The 20,446-nt window shown below is 34.7% G+C and overlaps 1 protein-coding gene across 2 annotated transcripts in view; it reads right to left on the reverse strand.

Moving 5' to 3' along the window:
- The window catches only part of NCKAP1 (NCK associated protein 1), a 59,203-nt gene that overhangs the window by 27,209 nt on the left and 11,548 nt on the right, over nucleotides 1–20,446 (reverse strand). The window contains exons 2-15 of one of the 2 annotated variants that reach the window (XM_062002156.1): nucleotides 19,642–19,752; nucleotides 10,500–10,586; nucleotides 10,286–10,342; nucleotides 9,176–9,318; nucleotides 8,996–9,086; nucleotides 6,657–6,794; nucleotides 5,915–5,963; nucleotides 5,357–5,513; nucleotides 4,713–4,769; nucleotides 4,104–4,200; nucleotides 3,774–3,880; nucleotides 2,556–2,688; nucleotides 1,108–1,189; nucleotides 609–667 (exon numbers count right to left, since the gene is read on the reverse strand). In XM_062002156.1, the coding sequence (XP_061858140.1) occupies nucleotides 609–667; nucleotides 1,108–1,189; nucleotides 2,556–2,688; nucleotides 3,774–3,880; nucleotides 4,104–4,200; nucleotides 4,713–4,769; nucleotides 5,357–5,513; nucleotides 5,915–5,963; nucleotides 6,657–6,794; nucleotides 8,996–9,086; nucleotides 9,176–9,318; nucleotides 10,286–10,342; nucleotides 10,500–10,586; nucleotides 19,642–19,752 (1,368 nt within the window). Of the gene's footprint in view, nucleotides 1–608; nucleotides 668–1,107; nucleotides 1,190–2,555; nucleotides 2,689–3,773; nucleotides 3,881–4,103; nucleotides 4,201–4,712; nucleotides 4,770–5,356; nucleotides 5,514–5,914; nucleotides 5,964–6,656; nucleotides 6,795–8,995; nucleotides 9,087–9,175; nucleotides 9,319–10,285; nucleotides 10,343–10,499; nucleotides 10,593–19,641; nucleotides 19,753–20,446 lie in introns of both variants that reach the window. The other variant, XM_062002155.1, reaches the window with a different exon arrangement.

Consider the following 20,446-nt stretch of genomic DNA (forward strand, 5'->3'; position numbering starts at 1 on the left):
TGTCTTTTAATGAAGTCTCCAAATGTCATTTTAATATGATGTCAATTCACAGTCAAACTGTAGAACAAACACATTGACAAAACACATATGTGGACTTGTGAGCCCTCATTTCAACAATTAGGTTTTGAAAAACAACAAAAAGAACATGTCTTTTGAAAACATAAAAATAACATGTCTGTCTTCTCTTGATGCAATCAATTGACAATTTAAAAGTACTCCTTTCTTTATTAAGTGAATTAAAGATACTGTTATTGCAATGCACAAAAGTGATTTCACTGGACACTTTTCTCATTGAAATAGTCTCTACATTCCCTTAGCTGGGCAGGCTGAATCACACTCTGTACAGTGTAGAGCTGCCAACAAACTGCTCATCCTCGACACATTTTACTTCTGAACTGTTATAAACACCCGAAAGAATGACTCATAAAAAGTATGCAATGCAAAGTTGTACCAGAATGTAAGAAATTATCTGTTTAAGTATTTGATTTCAAAAGAATAAGTTATTCTTAGATAGTCTGTCACCCACTTGCAGTGTGAGAACAATCTGCAAAATCAGCAAACATTTCAGCTTTAAGTTAGTAAAGTGTTACACATTTACGAAGTCTTACCTGCAACCTAAACCAATCTAATCTCATTCCTCTGAAGTCAAATACCTCTCCATCTTCAACTGCATCAGGGAAAAATACAGAAAAAACATTTAGGAAAATGACTACAGAATTCTGTTATACTGCACCAGACCTTCAAAAAAAACCCCAACGTTTTCAAGAATTATTTAGGTACTGAACCTTACACTTTTGCCTATGAATATTGGTGCACAACCACACCAATAGGAGGTAAAATATCTGGATGAAAATATGTGTAACATACTTTCTGAATTAAAAGGTAAGATTACTTCCTAACAGCATACTTCAGAAGCTCAATCTGCATAGAGTTGCCCCAGGAAAAGGACATGCAACAGGAAGCAGATATTGTAATGAAAGAGAAACAAAGGCATAAATTCAGTTTATACAAATTAACTGCTTCTACTGATTGCATGAAACAAAGTGATGAAGCTTTCCACAGGAATTAGTCTTCTGTTACCCTTTTCCCAAGTTCAGTGAAGCTTACCTTGTTTCACACTTAGTGAAGTCATTGTGTTTACAAAAGAGGACATGATGATTGATTCATCCTCTGGGCACACTGAAAGATTCTAAAATAAATGTTGTTGCTGTTACTATTTCAAACTTTGTTTATGAAACAATGTCAATACCTGTGTCCAATTTTCAGCTATACACTCTAATATACTAAATTTACACAAGGTAACTTAAATAGTACTATTTGAAACATTCATTAACAGTTTTCACTTTTTAATTCATTAGTTGGTAACTAATACTTAGAAATTCTTGCTTCCAAATCAATATCTACTCAAAACAGAAAAAAATCTGTCAGTAAATGTGCCCACATGTTTTCAGGCTGTAGTCATTTACAAAATGGACACCAAACATTTTCCTGTTTTACATCACACATCAAATATTTTTCTGAGCTCTTCAGGCATCTGATCTGTCTGCAAAGAAACTTTGGCCAAGGCAGGATATAATGAAGCCCACATCAGCATCACTTTGCTTCCCACAAAATCTCCTCTCAATAGCTTTTTTACTAACACCAACTTCAATGTTTGGTACCAGCTCAAACGTAGGCTATGAAGTTTTCAAATTTTACAAAACACAACAGCTCATGAAAAAGTCATTTCAGTAACTGGTAAGATCATATTTGTCACATACTACAATACAAAAGTTTCTCATAATTTCAGCTATGACTGACATTTTAACCTAAAGACCGAAAAAATCCAAATCATCGCTCCATCATTTGTCTAATGTTGTTATATCTGTAATAATTTCCCAGGAATCAGTGGCAACTATCAAAATGACTTAATTCTGTCACTCAAAAAAACCCCACATATGTTAACATGCAAGTATATGGAGCTATAAGCAAAAAAGTCCCAGTTATTTTGGTATTGAAAGTAAACCCAAAGACTCAGTTGTATTTAATAATTTGAACAGTGATATAAACTGGTATTTAAACTGTTTAAACAGTTTATGTAATAAACAGTGCAGTACTTAAGTCCTGCCTTCTGGTAACTGATATAATACTTGCAGTGTGACATTAATTTTTGAACACAACAAAGTATCTTGCAGAACAGACTTGGAAAGTTTGAGGAGTTGAGCTACACACAAAATTTGTGCTCCATCTAGTGGTTACTGGGGAAGAAAACCCACACAGTTCAGAAGTCTATCATTTACGTGACAGGCTAAATAAGAAAGTTTATACAATACTCCTTCAGTGGCAGTACCTATTTCATTGTCTCTAAACATACTATTGCTTAAGAATATTTAAAAATTCATATAGCAACTACAAGTACAGCTTTAAATCCCTGAATTCAACAATCAGTTGGTTTGCTTTATTCCATAACATTCATCAAAAGTCACCCACCAGGACGTGTTTCATAGAGTCATTTTTGACAAAAAGTTCTTTTTACAGTTTACATTTGAGAACTCCAAACCACAGTTTTGCCATACCTGAACAAGCTCATTTAAGACCACTGCATCAAAGCCTGAGAGATACTGTACATAGTATCTCTGCATCACTGGTCCATATTTTCGCACATGTGCTCGGAGCTCCTCCATGTAGAATATTAGCTCAGCTATATGTCTAGGCAAGAAGACAAGCAAAAGCTTACAAATACAAAACACAAACTATTAAAAACAGTTTGTATCAGAGGAATGCTTCTCAAGGGGATTTCCTCCTACACTTTGATTTTAGAACTGCTATTAAGAGGCAATTTCTAAATGAAAAAATATCTGCTTACTTACGTAATTTTATCTGTAAGGTAAAATCCACTCAACAGCAGGTAGGTTAGCAGGATATCATCATGGTAACACTCAAAGGATGTACAACTGTTCACTTATTTTTTAGTAAGCTGCCCTTCAATAATGGTCAACTAGAAAAAATGTTTTTCTTGCAAAATGGTTCAATCTAAAAAAATACAACTGCAGTAACTGCTTTTCTAGGTTTTTTTTTTTTGTGGGTTTTTTTAACCATGAGGATGGATAAATACTTGCACAGCTTGTTTCCAAGTGAATCTAGGACCTCCATCCCTCCCTAGCACCTAAACCCAATTCAGAAACCCCAAGGTTTTCCTACTCCAGCTCTAGAAATGCCTTTGTGGTTGTCACTTGTTTAAACTTCTGTAGTCAATACACAGACTTGCAGTTCAACCTTGTGTTCAATAATCTTCAGAAATCAAAGACTAGCGCCCTTCTATATAGGCACATTCCTAAGATCTCCTGATGCCCTTTCCCGCTTTTATCTTCTGTTTATGATGACACTAATGCTGCGTAACAGAAATAAATCTTATCTGATTTAAAAGACAGTTTTGCAACAATACAGGAGACATTCTACAACAAATCAAGCTCTTGGACAGTTTCCTTCCGCCCACCATTGATTTTTAACACTGAAGGTTTTGCTTACTTAAAGAAACAAAGCACATAAAATGCTTTAGTTTTATAAAAGTTTTATAAATAAATTTTTATGTGCTCCAGTTTCTAATAAAATACTTGTAATTTTCTAGTTTGATGTGAAGGATAATATTCACAGGCCAAGATTTCTGACTAGTCCAATTTTTCACTATAGCCACCTGTTTCTGAAGACTTCTGAAAGTTTCTCTTGACTTCAAAGGATTTTTTTCTGTGAAATTCTGATAAATACTGAAGATACCACATCAAAAGTTAACATACTTATCTATGAAATCATCTGCACTCTTCTTTGGCATATTATCCGCATGACGAAGAAGCCAAATAATTTCATCACGAGCAAAAGATAATGCCATAAATACAAAAAGTGCCTGAAAAAGAAAAGTTGTTTACAAGCTTAATAGATACACCCAACAGTTGCAGAGCTCGTGCATGCTAAGAGGTTACTAGTCTCTAAATCCAAGGAATCTGAAAACTTGATTAGGCTTTCTGTTACAGTATACAGTTTTTTCCCCCCTGCAAACTAAACATCATAGGATCACTGAGACACCCGCTGAAGATTGCATAAATCTGAAATGTAAGAACTGTAATTACCTTGGGACCCAAGAGGCCTGGCTGATCAGACAGGACAGTAGCAAGTTCTTTGAGAGCAGAACGTAAAAACTTGCGCCTCTCTCTATGCATTGAACCACTGCATTAAAGGAACAAACCAACACATCAACAAATGTACATAACATTTGATTTTGCCAAACACTTCAGCCTGTATCATACTGATTTCAAAAGTTTCATGTTTCAAACAATGTGGTTCAATTAAAATTCACATCCCCACCACCAATACTGTCTATTCCTGAATCATGCTTCAAATAAAAACCCAAGTTCTCTGTCCCTGCTCTGTAATTCACATTTGACTCTACTAAAACATTTCTATTTAATTTGCATTCATATTAAATAACTGGACAAAATGAAACTGGAGAATAAACTAAATGCTTCCATCCTGACAGTCTGAAAAATAACTGAAAACTTGGGAAATTAAATCAATAATGACATTAAGCAAATCCAGAGTTAAAAGAATAGTTAGTACACTATCTCATTTGAAAATGCACAACTAATTCTGCATTAAATAAGTTCTGTTGGTGAAGTATTTATAATTTTGATAAGAAAATCAACACTAAAATCTGTAAGGAAAAATGTTAAGACACTTACGCATGTGAAACAGCAGCTTCTTTGCACTCTCTGATGTCATTAATGCGCTTGTTGTAGCTGCAAGTGAAGAGCAATTCAATACAATAAGTATTAGTAGCACAATTTATCAGGAGCTGAGTGGGACTTGAGAAGAGCTCCAATGCACAACAAGCAAGATAACACAAAAAGCTCAAACAAGACATATTTTGCCAATCAGAGCTAAATGCCAAAACTGGCTACTGAAAAGAAAAATCTAGTGTTGGCTGGTGGAGGTCTCAACTTATGTTTCTGCCTCAGTTTTCGTTTGATATACTGTAGAAACAGCAGCAGAGAGAAGCAATTTTTCAAGCAAACTCTACATTCATGACATCATTCCTCTTCACTAGATTAAGATTTGTAAGCAAGATCATTAATTTTAAGTTTTGCCATTTTAGAGACTGATTTACAAGACTTCTTCCAGAACTGAGATTAAAAAAGGCATGATGGTTATGAAATCAGGCTCCTGAAAGCTATGCATTAAAGAAACCATGAAGACGTTGAGCAAAATGTATAATCCTTAAGCAGAACTTACATGAATAAGTAGCAACATTTTCAAAACAGTTCTTCGAGAAGTTACATTATTTTAACAGAGGTACTGAAACGAGAAAAAGAGAATGAAAACTTACCCTCGAATGTTTACAAACAAGTCTTCTGCAGCTTTGTGAATATGGAATACTTCATCTCGAAATAAAGCCAAGCAAGAGCTGCTCTGAAGTGCAAGCTTCCAAAGGTTCAAAGCTGTAGCATCACTATTCAGGATTCCATGGCACAAAATAAATCCAACTTCAAAAGTTTACATTGATGTATATCACAAAACAGATGCACAAAGACAGTAAGACAACAGTGAGATTATTATGCATGTTCTCTTAAACAGTTCATTAATAAACTGTTTAATAGCTAACATCACTTTTTATGTATATAGAAATTATTCCACACTGTTCTAGAAGAGGCATTCATGCAACATCAATTACTTAATGCTGATACTACTCAGTCATAGTAGAAACAGAATTACTGGAGACCTCACTTTTTGTCAAAGTCTGAAATAAATTGATGACAAAATCCATTTCAGCAGCGTATGCTGAATTCTTGACTGTCTGCATGTAAAAATGTGATCCATAGAAATGAGATTTGATCCAGTTCTCTATAATCTGACTACAACAACTGTTTCAGAATATTTTACTCACAAATGATCCATTTTTCCATTGCATCCAGAGAGAGGTATTCACATGGCATCTGTTGGAAAAAAAAACCCAAACAACAGTAATTTGTAGCAAATTAATTACATAAAAGACAGCACATTTCAGAAGCAGTATTTTTTAGAAAAAAGGGACAAAAAGTCTTAAATGTTGATGAATCACAGAAGACTGTTGCTAGTTACTAACACCGTACTGTTTCATCCCTTTAAAACTCAAGGGTCTGAACATTAAATAAGCTTCTACACCCTACAATACCTTGAACAAAAGAAGTGAACAATTTTTGGCACATTTAGCTTCAACAAATACTGTGCGTAAGAACACTTAAAAACAGAAGACTTTCGAAGTATACTATCACTACTTGTCAGTTTCTAATGCTTTAATTTTTTTCTGAAAGATGACCAACTGAGGCAGCAAATGCCAACAGTAAAAGGGAAGTAGCCCTGGTACTTTCCAGTCTCTTGGCCCACAAAATCTGAGACAGTACATAGGATTTTTTTCTTCTGCTTCACCTTTTGGCTATGAAATACTGGAAATTAAGGCAAGAGCTAATGAAAAAGAAACTTTAATGCTGGAAAACCTCTCCTCTGTAGTCAAGTAGTAAGCTGCATCAGTCTATTCACTAATCAAAAGCCACAAAAAAGTTATTACACAGAAAATGAAACACTCCCACACTATTTTTTTTTTATATGAAAGACTTGCTTATCATATAACACAAAGTAATAGGCCATACTGTATCAGATTGTGCAGGATTAAGCATTGTACTGGGAGCACTGATGAGGCTCAGTAGTTGTGCATTTCTCCACTGGTCAGCTGAGAGATTTCTTCGAGGGTAGACCATCTGGAGTGAAATCAGAGCATCTGAAAGGGACTGTAAAGGAGATCAATGATTAGTTTTAAGACATCCCTCAAGGTTCAGTCTTAGATAAATATTCAAGTTCTCCACCTCACTTTGTGAACTGCCACACGTCAAGCACAAGAGACACTAAGTACTACTTTCAGCAGTAGTTAGATTCTGTAATTCTGTTTCCTCAGCATAATTACTAACAACAGTCAAGACAAAGCTCTGAAACTAAACTTGAGGTTAAAGCCCACTACATCTGTTTATTTCACATAGGAAAGACTTATTACAGGCTATAGGAAGGATGAAGAGAAGCATGAGGGTTTTATTTTAGTCTTTTAACTATTAGAATTACAAATTTCTGAGTTAATAATTAGAAGATATTTTTTAAAAAAATCAACATGGGACATCAAATCTGTCATGTGTAACTCAAGTTGTTCTTTGGTAGAGGAGTTGAGCCCTTCCAATCCTTAAGATTCTGTAATTATTTATCCAAACATCATTATTATTGTGTTACTTCACTCTCTGCCACTTGATTTATTACGTCCTTCCCTCTTTGCTGTCAAATAACTATTACTTTGAGCAGACACTGTCTACAGGAGCATCTTCACATCAGATTAAGCTTATCTGAGGAAGTGTGGTCCTACATCTTTCCCTTTTTTGCATCAATACTGGTGTTTGTATGAGTCTTTGGGGAGCCAGGTTTAAATGTGATGCCAGCAGAGAAGGTCACCCACATAAGAAAAAGAATTCATCTGCTGAAGCTGATTTAAAGGACTAACAGCGAGGTTTGCTGCAAAGTAGTGAAACGATGAAAAGCCAACTTAAGTGTGCAGTTCAATAAGAGTGCAATCTAAGTATGTGTTTCTGTAGCATAGTGCCTGAAGGCAGCCCTGACCCCAATTTATACCTCTCGCACAGATGAGAGCAAAAAAACCCTGCACTTGAAATTGCTTTATACTATTAAATACAGCGGCATAAACACAGATAATACTGAAAAGTGAAGCATCTTCGCTAAATCATGCAGTGATTAATTGCAAATATGATCCTCAGCTATATAAGTCTTAACAAGACAGGAATATTGTAAAGGAAAGTATAACAAAAATAATACTACAGATTATTTAGACAAACAGGAAGTGTTCAAAATTTACTTCTCTTCAGAGCACTTGTGGAAAGGCTGAAAAACTCTCAGATTTCTAGTGACTATCTTAAAAAGTTTAAGGAAATTAAAAAAAAAAAAAAAGAATCTCAAGAGGACTAAAGAAGGAGACCACAACCAGTATCTAGACTTCAAATGAGGAAAAAAAAACCCCGAACCTTAAAAACTTTAGGCAGTAACTTATTATTAAACTTAAACTCCTGGTAAAGATTTTAAAGTAAGTTGTTAGGCAATCAATTTGCAAGCACCTTGAATATAACACATTTGGAAATAACAGTGAGTCGGGACTGACTGATCAAACAAATCTGATTTCCTTTGACAGAGTAGCAAGCCTGGTGGAGAAACGGAAAGCGACTAACAAGACATACATGGACTTTGGCAAGCTTTCTGTCACTTTTACAAGATATTCTCATAAGAAAGGACAGCCTAGATAAATAATCACAGAACTGCAGCACAACTAGTTGTGTAAAAATGCAAGTTTAGATATATTTCTATAGAATTAAAAAAAGGCTGAAGGAATTGAGTTCATTTAGTTTACTGAAGTCACTTAGTGACTTCATATTTAACTCAGTGAAGGGTACACAATGTTAGCTTTTGACTACAGGAACTGTTCCTCAAGAAGCAATGGTGATCTTCAGGATCCTCAGTTTAAGGACAATCCAGAGCACAACTCCTCTGGTTACAAAACAGAAAAACACACTCATCTAGGATGGTAAATCAGAAAAAAAAACATGGTTTCACAGAAACACTATACATCATCTTATTTTGAAGCTAAAAATGAAACCACAGATGTATCTATTCTCAGATGATGCACAACTGATTTTTAATCAACTCCTAGTCCTTAGTGAATATAATGGAATCTTACCAAGGGGTCTTAGCATTCCTGTCTTCCCATAGGCTCTGTAATTCAATAGGATATCAATCTCCAGTACTAGATATCCATTATAAATAAAATCTCCTGTAAAATATATACCTAATGGCCTTTAACAAAACAAACTCTTGCATATTTACTTTTTTATCTCTGCTTCTCTCAATCAAGGTTACTGAGTGCCTGTGAAAAGTAGTTACATACTTTACTGTGGGGTACAAATTCCTCCATCATTTTCTTTAAAGGATTTTCATAATCCACAATCATCTGGCCGAGGCGTGGATATTCTCTGTCACTAAAAGCAACAACAAACAATTCACTTCGGTGTAGTTGCTACTACTATTATTATTATTGTAATTCACATTTCTTACACAAGATTTTTACCTTGCTCCATGTGTCATTTCATGGGCATAGTTATACAATCCAATGATAGCCTTCCTTTCTTCAATTCGAGACAACAGTATCATTAGAGTCGTGTAGGTTATAATCAAATCTAGATAGTTCTTTGTTAAATCAAAGTTTACAGTCTAGAGAGAAAAAACAGTAAATGATTATTCTAAATCTTTTAGAAACAAACATAAAACCTTTTCCTTACCTTTCTACCAATTCTAAGCATTTTTAAAATACAATGGATTGATTTGAACAAAATTTCTCTTTTGGTTGCATACAGACTTCATAGAATCTTAATTTATTCACTCAAATCCCAAGAATTGCATGCATTCATGAAACCAAGCATGAAAATAAAACTGTCCAGGCTTAATGGTCACAAGTTAGCTGACAGATTGGAAACCTTTTATTAGATGTTACTAAGTGTCTTGCCTATGAATGAGGTTTTAATAAGAATGAAATGTAAAAAGCTAGCACATATCCCACTGGCCTGGTAACATGTATACCTGCTTCTCTTTCATATTATGAACCTAAGGCAGCCAAATTCAGAATAATGACTAACAATAACAAGGTGGCACTCTCAGTGTTAAGGAAGTTGAAACCAAGAGGAAAAAGTTTTTGAGGTTTTGTTTTGGGTTTTTTGATGTTTAGTTGTGGCGTTCTATGGTTTAGGTTTTTGGAATTTTTTTAATATAACACTTCTAGCTGATCTTGTACTTGTTTAGCCAACACCAGAAGCAATTTCCCCACAGAGCTTAGGCTGACACCACTAATATTCCTGTCATGTAAGCCTCACATGGCTTAAGCATACAGATAACAGTAAACCCTAAGAATTAACCCGCAGACGCAACAAAACAAAAATTACAAAAAAAAAAATTAACAGACAATGTTACTATTGTCCATATGTCATTGAAAATGGTCTATCTTCTGATTTCAAAGTATTAAAATGTTAGAGATCTGAAGACTACAGTGTTTTATTTCTCTTGCATTTGTAACTAGAGATGACCTGTTTCTCAGGCTAACATAACCAAGTCCTAATTCTCCACATAGGACTCCAATTAGGAACATTTTTAAGTGTCATTTTAAAGTTTAAATCGAGAAACTTACAATATCAAAGAAGACTTGGCAAACATCAATAGTGTTCAGCAGCTCACAAACATGGTCCTTGAAAAACAAAGTTTTAAAAGATATAAAGTAAATCACTTCATTATGTCAAATGATAGAGACTGACTTCTTTTTAAAAAGCAGAGCTACAAGTTCAGTTATTTCATTACACACTGTTTTTTCATGATGTGACAGTACAACTGATATAATACCTTACCTTGAATTCCATAACATCAACAAACGTGAAGTAGTATAGTGCAAGGTTCTTCAGAATCTCTGATTTTTCTTTCTGGAGCTGAGCAAGCTGTTGCTAAAAGATAAACATAAATATGCACAGTCTTGAGAAATCTGCTGAAAAACAAGATCTGTGAAGTGCAGAGTAACCACCAGGCTATGCAAAGAAGCCTTAACATGGTTTTCTAAGATCGAGGTTCTGTGTGTCTCAAATACACACAGAGTTCTCAGAACAGGTCATTTTAACAGCTGGCAACTATATTTGACGATAAAAGTCAAATTAGTACACATTAGTATCAAAGTCATATTGTTTAGCTCAGCTACAGATGAAAATGGGTAGTTAAGAAAACAATGTTATCATATGAATAATTAGCAAAAGCAGAACAGTACATGAGCACAAATCAGTGTGACCAAAAAAATAAAACAACAACATTATTTAAGGTGGGAGGAAAGAAGGTGGCAGGTTACAAACTTTACTACAGAAAAAACATTATGCTTTTAAATTCTGAACTTACCAAAAAGAATATCCAGGCAAAGCCACGTTAAGCATGCAAAATAAAATGTAGATACAAACATAAAATACAGTAACGGTTCTTTGACTAGTTCCATATAAACACAATAATACATTCAAACAAAAGCAACAAAATAAAGAAACAAAAAAGAAGCAAAACACTAGCATTAGACACTGGTGGGTAAAATGGAAGAGGCAAATGTGAATACAAAGGCATAAAATCATTCACAGATTTTAATTTTTCTTTTTAAACAGACAATGAAATATCATTTAATTTCCACATTTAAAAAAAAATTCTGTAGGAACCAGGCAGATGATTTACTCAGAATTTAAGGAAAAAAAAAAAAGGGAGCTGTTACTGTACAGCTATTCTGTTTATCTGTGTAATACAGTCTTTCCTCGCTGCATGAATCTAATTATTTAACTTGCAATATTCAGCTACAAATTATGTCTCCTTCCTGATATACGAACTGAAATGAATTAAAGCAGTTGTAACACCCAATACAAAAAAATGCCCTCTAAATATCTGCAAGATTTTAAATTAAAGACTGATCAAGTTAAATGGGATTTTCTTCTCTGCAAGAGCAATCAATTATAACAAAGATTAAATAAAGTGTTTCAAATTGGTTAGCTTTTTCCTCATATAAAAGGTTAGAATGGAATACAATTCCACCTCTCCCCGTCTTTCTAAAGCTGTGTTCCATGTTCTTAGTTTTATGTAAAGCACTAAAATTCCTCTGAATTCAAAAACCAAACCACCTGGACCACTGCTGCATATCATATACAAGATAATTTTCCCTTCTTTTCTCTGAATTTTTAAAGGCAATTATGATTTTTTTAGAAGCCTTGTGCCATAAGAATTTCACTATAGCCAAGGAAGACAAGGCATTTATCAAATTTCGAGCAAACTGGAATAGCTACATTATGAAATAATTCTGCCTGCTCTTAGACCAGTGCAAAGGATTTAACTTGAAGGCCTCACTTGGAATTCCCACTCTAAACAGTATTTTGTTTCTTTCACATAGTTATCAGCTGGGACTTCAACAAAAAATTGTGTGCAAGTACATGCATTTATTTTGTAATTCTACTGATAATCTCATGCACTAGGAAATAGGCTATTTCCATATAAACTGCTGCTGTACAAAAATCTGTTTTCATATACAAGTCCTATGAACTGTATTTTCACCCTCAATATGAATCTGCTACTAACTTTCCCGGTTTATGCCTTAAACTTCAACTGCCTTGTGCTCAGTGAATGAAGCATCTAGCATCATCACATCTGGAGACAGGAGCTCCTGCAGATTTGCACGGCTCAAGCAGACTTTTAAGCCAACATGCACCCATATTGTGGACCTTTCCAGAGGAAAAAGTGCTTTCTACTTTCAAGACGGCTTCGTCAGTCAACAGTTCTTACATCATAAACATTCATAACCTAAAGATGCTTGGTTTTAGTCTTGATCCTGACCACACCTTTTAAACTACTTATTGCAAGTGAACTGTTTTTAAAACACAAATCCTATTTGAGCTTGGTTGTTCTGCAGCTAACAAAGGCATGAACTGGATGAATTTGAGCTGTTCCATGATTTTTAAACATCAGGCCACACGCTATTGTTCAGAAGTAAGACTAATTCTAGCGCAGAAAAACAATCAAACCTAAACTTGCATTAGAACTACTCATATTCTTTAACAACTCTTTTTTCCCCCTACTGCAGTCCCAACTCACACTAAATGAGGTGCAATGCAAAGGGAGAAGGGCATCTTTCTTGATGTGACTAATAGTAACTAAATGTCCACTTCCAGAGGACACAATTTCAAAGCCACAATACATTCGGACCACAATACATGAAGTGGGGAGAAAGGAAGACAGTGCTGGGAACTGTGCTTGCAAAAGAAATTATCTTTTTTCAGAAACTCTGTGAAGCTGTACATTAAATAAGAGAATGTAGTATTAACTACACTCAACCAAGAACAAAGGAATCAGTGCTGTGCACTGTTAATTAGCTACCTGTATTTCTAGGAATAGTAATACTTTAAATGATGCTAAAACTTTCATACAGAGTTAAAATGATCAGTCTTTGAACTCTCTTGAGTGTTGAAGCTATCAGCAAACCTTTATTTAAAATATTAAAGTAAAACATTATATGAATCATAATCCTTGTGAAATCAGTACAGTGCAAACAGCACAGCCTGATCAGTGATGTTTAAAGTACAGCTTACAGCCTTCAGGGTCTTGCATGTTTATTTGCATTTTTATCATCCAGGAATGTGGGTGTAGCTCTTTCCACACCCACAGCAACAAACTTTCCATTACTAATTTCCTAACAGCTGTTTAGAAATAGCTGGTTCTACATTGTTTTGTATTTTGTTTTTTCCTTGGCTTGCAATTCCATTTATTAGCAAATATTTGTTTCCAATAGTCAACAAAATATTTAAGTAGGCTAAACTGAAGAAATATCTCTTGAAACGTCACTAGTATCAAAAGATTATTTTCACTATAACTGAACCATGTCTTATTGATTAGACATATATGTTTTATTTATTCTTCAAGAATTTGCAGTAAAAATTTTACCATCAAGGACAACACTGTTTTTGTTGAAAGAGGTGAATTAGACTGAAGACATATTAAAGCTGTAGAGATTTCAGCATAACATAACAAATTTAAAAAATTGAAATAATGTATCTGAAATAATTCATTTTGGTGTATTAACAAAATACATCTTTAGTATTTCTTTGATTGTTGGCCCTAAATTGGGATTTTAAATACCAGAAAGTGAAGCTGACACTTTGTCAAGTACATTAGCTACAAGAGAAGGAACTGATCCTTAGCAAGTTGTCTTGTGCCTTTCCTTCTCCACATCAAATCCCAAAATGCTTTACGCAAGTCATAATGTACACAGACAATAAGATATTTTTCCTACAAGTATCATTATTAAACACTTGTACTTGTTTTCTGCAAACTGACACCATAGACACTACAATGTTTTCAGAGAAAAATGATCGATGTTATCTTACTAGCTGGACTATAAACTCAAAAAAAGCAGTATGACAAATTCTGTTCATTAAAATTCTGGTGATAGGAGTAAATAATCACGGACAGTATTATTACTGACATTTATTATACTCACTATAATTGCCACCTATATAGAGTCTTTAGATGAAGATTTAAAAAATGCAATTCATTTGAACAAAGTTCTGTATCTACAAAATCCATAGCAGAACAGTAGGAAGAAAGATCTAATAATCAGATTAAAAAAAGGATTTAAATTCAGCAAACTAACTGTAGAATGATAGCTGTGTCCTTGATTTTTTTATTTCCAATGAAAAGTAGCCTCTGAAGTGGTATGCTGCCTATATGAAAAGATTTAATGGAATATTTAACCTGTTTACTAACTACTGTATTTCTACTGCAAGATCTGATTTTTGTTTGTTTTCAAGCTTCTAGCATTAACTCTTTTGAGAAGAAAATAGCCACACACAACCTTCCAAACCCGTTACTGTCTCTGGGGTTGACCATATCATTAACAAAGGCAGAAAACTGAGCAGTAAGGCTCCTCTTTAAACACTGACGTACCTTTCAGTTTCCTCATTCTCTCATCATATGAATTTATGCAAAAGACAGCAATTCCTCCACCAGGAATTATTTACAGAACAGCACTCTTGTCTGTGCTATTCTATAGATTAAAATGTTGTGGACCTCTGCTCCAGGTGCCTGTATACTTACATTTATGTCCTGACATCATGAAAGAACTATTTATTTTAAATATCTGAAAACTAATTTTGGGATGCCATCTCTGTAACTCTGGTTAACTAAAATACTGTTTAGGTATTAATGAGTTTTTTTGAGTTTCTTTGTTGTTTTTTAATGGCCAAGCTCTTGTCAATCAATAAATCGAAAGAGTTTTAACAAATGAAACAAACAGGTTAAGTATTACACATTCACTCCTTTGCAGGTATTACAAACCCTACTAAGCAACAAAACAAATGACTAATTTGGTTTACCTTGCCAAATGACTCATAGGAACTGATGGGACTTACAGAAGTGTACTACAATGACTTATTATAAATACTGATAAAAATTAAATTGGATGCTACTCCATCTCAATTTCATGTACAATTAAGGGTTATGCCATCAACATAAACATCACTGCTGAAGACACTTAGGATTTTCAAAAAAATATAAGTAACAATCTGTTTAGTGAAACTTTTAAACAGATTACAGGATTTTATATTACCTTTTGGAATAGGTATGGAAAAATGCTGACTTCCAAACAACTTAAGCTAAAAAAAAAATGTTACATGCTATTCTCTGATTATATCATAAGTCATTTCAAGCTGCAAAGTTAATCTTAGCAGGTATCAAGTGAAGACATCAAACAGGCTACTGCATACAAAACTGTAACAATAGATTTTGTTGTATCAGAGCAAAGCATTAGCAGAGCAATTTGAATTCTGTAGTTTAATTAAAAAATAAACAACATTTTATTTACCGCAGATATTTTGCAGTTTCTTCTGAAATGAACTATCATTAATATATCCTCTTCTCAAGCATAAGCAATCTCCACTGCGCATAAAAAGCTGAACAGAGATTAGTTAACAGCTAGCTTTACTCATGCAGGGGGAACTCTCATAAACTAAAATACTGCCCCAACATGTTTTGGAAAATCAATCTCATCTAGAGTCTCTTCAGCACTCTAAGTGCCTTGGACTTTTAGAAGAGTTGAACAGGAACTGTGCAGGAAAAGTGTGGCATCCTCTTATCTGGAAAGGATTTTAGCCTTCACAGCCAGAAGGCCAGTTAGTTTTATGGAAGATATGGGAAGATGGGGTTTTATTGCTTAAGCAACAAGCAAGTTGTCTGAAAAATCAAGTCTCCTATACAAGACATCTAGCACTCCAGAAAGCTGGAGAAAAATACTGAAGTTTAGTGAATGCAGGTATGTTAGTTACTTTTACTGAAGAAACCAGCAGCCACAGGTGTCAATTACCATTTAGTTTCCTCAAAATTGATTGTTTCTTAGTGAAAAAGTTTTGAGACACTGAAGTTATTTTTCCTCAGAAGAGGATTTCCATTGTATTTTCACTGGCATGGAGCAAGCTACAATATTAACAGCTTCATTAGAAATATGCAAACAAGTTACATTTTCCTTGAGGCACTGTACCCCTTGTAGGGGTTGAAAGAAGTACTTCAAAATGCAAATAATTATTAATATTTAGGTGTTTTGAAAGAGACTGTTTTGAAGCAGCTATCACAAATTTAACATCAAGAATTTTACTATAGAACCAAGTGTTTAATGAAAACATGGATTTATGTCTTCTAATAACCTTTGACCAAGGAAGTCCAGCCACATTGCACTCACAGCACCTCTCTCACATCTAGCTTATTTGCTATGCTAACAGTTCCCTACAAGCGAAACTGTGAAAGACAGAGTAAGAAGACCAAACATACATACTGAGACCTGAAAGGACCAAGCCAGCACATCCATGAAGTAAATAAATGTCAGCTGAACTAATATGTATCTACAGATCCTAAGCCTGACAAGCGGGAAATGCTGGCACTTCTAATCTACTTTCTTATGATCTTATTTACCTGATTTATTTGTAATAATTTTCTGGAAATAGACCTTGAAAATACTAACTCCTGTGAAACTGAATGTTTAGTCAATATGAAACACAATAGAACTGATAAAAGTACACTGGAATGGTAACTACTAACATGGATATTTCTCCCCCTAACCATACCAACTTCATACTTCACGGATCTATTTACTGCTAAGCAATGAGTAAGCCTCAAGTTCTCCAGGAGACATTTGAAAATTTAGAAAATTTTTCTGCAGAGAAATTGCTAAGGAGCAAGCTGAGTAAATGAAAAACATATGTTCAAGAAAGGCAGCAAATATTCTGACAACTTCCCATATGTGGTGTGTTTGAAAGTAGAAAGGAAGCTGGCTCCAACACACCAAGACAAAAAGCTTTACCTGTGCAGGCTGCAGATTTTTTCAGACCCTAATCACAATCTGTGGTCTTTTCTCCCTGCATCTCCAGTTCCCCATCATAAAGTACTTTATTTTGCTTTTACAATTGCATTAAATGTTCACATTGACTAAGAGACTCATTTTTAGGTGCAGCTTAGGCAGCTGTTTTGAAATGAAACTTTACTCAATTTAAAATAAATACAAATAGTAAGCTTTCCCGAACACAGAAGATAGATAATTTTTATTATTATATATTCTGCTTTTCAAATGTTTGTTTCTCCCTTTGGCAATCCTTCAATTTTGTTTACATATGTTCCCTTCTTTGCAGGTATTTCACACACTGCTGAGCAATACTGTATGGCTGGTCAACAGCATTAACAGTTGATTTAGGAGGTCACCCTTCAAATCTCTCATTTTCAAGGTTATATGGTTCATGATGGCAGTTGGAGAAGAAAGGGCAAGGGTAAATGATCATATGGACTACTTTCAGACAGCAGGAGAGTGAGTTACAGACTGATGAGGTCCAGAGTTATCTATAAATCGATCCTTTGAAAGATGAACTACTCCATTTTGATTTCCAGCCCAGTCAGTGAGGATTCATCAGGCTCTTCATTGTTTGAACTGCTCATATGCTTTCACTGTTGGTACAATATTGGAAAATCAGCAATTGTCAGATATCACTCTAGTCTGACTCAGCGCATCAAACACCAAAGTAGGAACAAAATCAGGAGCCGTATTTTTGGTGAATAAGTATACAAAAGCTATAAAAAGCAAGCCTAATAGAATTACTTATTTCAAAGGAATAAAAATTCAGGCTTTTCAAGATCATCTGATTAGAGCACACACTGCTCACACTCTCTTCAATAAAATGTGCTGTTGACCTCCGAGACACAAAACATTGAGAATGATGACACCTTAGAAAAAATAAACATCTCAAAATAGGTCCAATAAGCTTCTTGCCCTTTTAAATCTCTGATCATCTGTTTCCTTACTAAAGGAAGTCAAAGGTGTACTCTCACATGATGAACTGGAAGTCGGCCAGCAGGAAGATGGAGACAAAGGAAGAGCAAGGAGGGGAATACCTTCTGACCAGAAGCTACATGCTGAAGCCTTTTTGAAGCTAAGGTTTACAACGGGAATCCCAGCTGCTTACTGCTAGAAATCAAAAATCCCTACACTAAACTGTGAATATAAATAAGGAGGGTAGGCTTTTGGTAACTGCTTAATAAACACAGGCCTGGCTGGCTCATGGTAAACAAACACAAGGCAATGATAAAACATTATGAGCATGTAATATTTTAGAAACTGTGTTTGTCAAAATACATCACATGAGCTTTGATCTCTTTCCATAAACTTCACAGTACCAAATCCTTAAATATGTACCATTAGTTAAGCTTCAAAGTCATAGTCAACAACCAGAAGACACAGAAAGCATACATGCAACTGCATTAAACAAATTCTATGTACATAATGTTTTACTGTTACTAGTATATCTGCCACTGAAGTCTAGAGAATACAGAACCACTTACCAAAACATGGTTTAAAGAGTTCGCTGTTTATACATAAATTTGGCAGATTTTTACGTATTTGTTACTAACACAATCACATTCAATAGAAAGATAAGCAACATTAAACAGTCCAAAAGAAGTGCAAATTTTAAAGTGAGAATGAAAAGTCCATTGGTAATGAAATTGTTTCCTTCAAAAGGGAAAGTTTTTTAGTTTTTTTTCTTCATTGATATTACTGCAGACACCAAACACAAATTCTAGATGGCCGTGTAAAAGAAACTAATTAGTCTCACTGCTATTACCACTACCGTTCTGCAGAAACTTGAACGCTTAAAGCAAGCCTAGACCTGCCAAGCACACAAGTAGTTGCATGCAGAGAACATGCGAACCCAACACCTACCTCCCCTTTTCACCTTTGGAAAAAAATATAAGAAGATTTTCCCCTTGACTTTCAAATTGAAACAGAGAAACGAGTGTACATAACCTGCCAAAATGCCAAACTGTGATATAAAAATCTTAATTATCTCTAAAAGGCAATAACGGATCGCTCAGAAGGGTGAAAAATAATTTCCTAAAACAAATGAAGAGTAAACAAATCGTATTTCTTTGTTTTCTGTACTTCACAAGGTTTCCCCCTACATACTACAGCATTCTTTATTCCCACAGGGACTTGCTCCATAAACAAGGGCACCTCTAAGGTAAAAGCATCTGTAAAGTACAAACACATCTTCCTACTTGGCAGTCAGGTGCCTTTTACTGATCTGCTCATCACAAATAAAGTTATACAACTTCCATCTTCTGTAACCAGTCTATTCACCAAGAATTTCTGCTAGCAAAGGCAGGCTCAATTTTTTTGAGGATCAGTTCCCATTGACAATTCTTTGAAATGGAACAGAAGACAGCAGGCAAAAAGAAAACCAGAAAGTGTTCTACCTTATCAAAACCAATTCAGAATTAAGAGTATAATATTCTCTCTTTCTAAAGTATCCTGTCAGACATTTTAATCAACAACTATATTCCAACTGCAACTGTCAGCATCAGATGCCTCATGAGAACACACAAAATCTCACAGATTTTAGCCACAAGTGTTGAGGGTATTGAGAAAAATAGTTATGTAGCCATTTGGTTACTTACATTGTTGTTGCGTGTTTCTACTGCTGGAAACTTCCTGACTATGAATTTGACAGCAGATTCCAGGTTTTTATCAATAAGATAGGATGGTTTGGCTTTGGGGTCACCGCATGCCTATAAAAAAATACAATAAAAAAATGAAGTAAAAACATAACGATCCATCTAAAGCTAACTGATAGTTGCAAATCTGAAGACAAACTAGAAAGACTCTTTTTTTGATTGTTTTTAGTGAGCAGGTGATAAAATGAAAGGCAAAGTGCAGGGACTGTCACAGCTGAAATATGCAATGGGAAACAGTACAGAGATGCTCTTCTACTGAAAAAGATGCATGGAATTATTAAAGCAGTTAGTGCAGAACAGCAGTGAGGGAAAAAACTCAATCCTAAAAAGAGGAGAAAAAAATATGTTTCCTTTTAATGCTATTCCTGGTTTGAGGTAGTGTTGTATTCATCTGGAGTTAAACTGTCAGAAAATTCAATCTTGTCATCATCTGTGAAGGACAGTACTGGGCACATTAAAATATTAAACTATCCTTTTGTGAAACCAAACTAAAAGTCCCACCACCAATCTGCATTTAATTTTTTCTTTACATTGTTACCTGCAACACAATTTTCCATCCCACAATAAAATCACGAGTACTTGCCTAAAGTATACTATTTCATTAGATTAAGAACTCAAGTTTCGCTCATTTTCTTTATTCTTACAGCAGCACAGGCTGTGCTTTAAAAGCAGCAATAAAGAAATTGCATTAAATTTTAATTTCAACAGAAGTCACAGCTAAGCATACAGTCTCTTAACTTACGTAGAT

This window comes from Colius striatus, chromosome 9 (genome assembly GCF_028858725.1).
Source record: "Colius striatus isolate bColStr4 chromosome 9, bColStr4.1.hap1, whole genome shotgun sequence".
Lineage (NCBI taxonomy): Eukaryota > Metazoa > Chordata > Aves > Coliiformes > Coliidae > Colius > Colius striatus.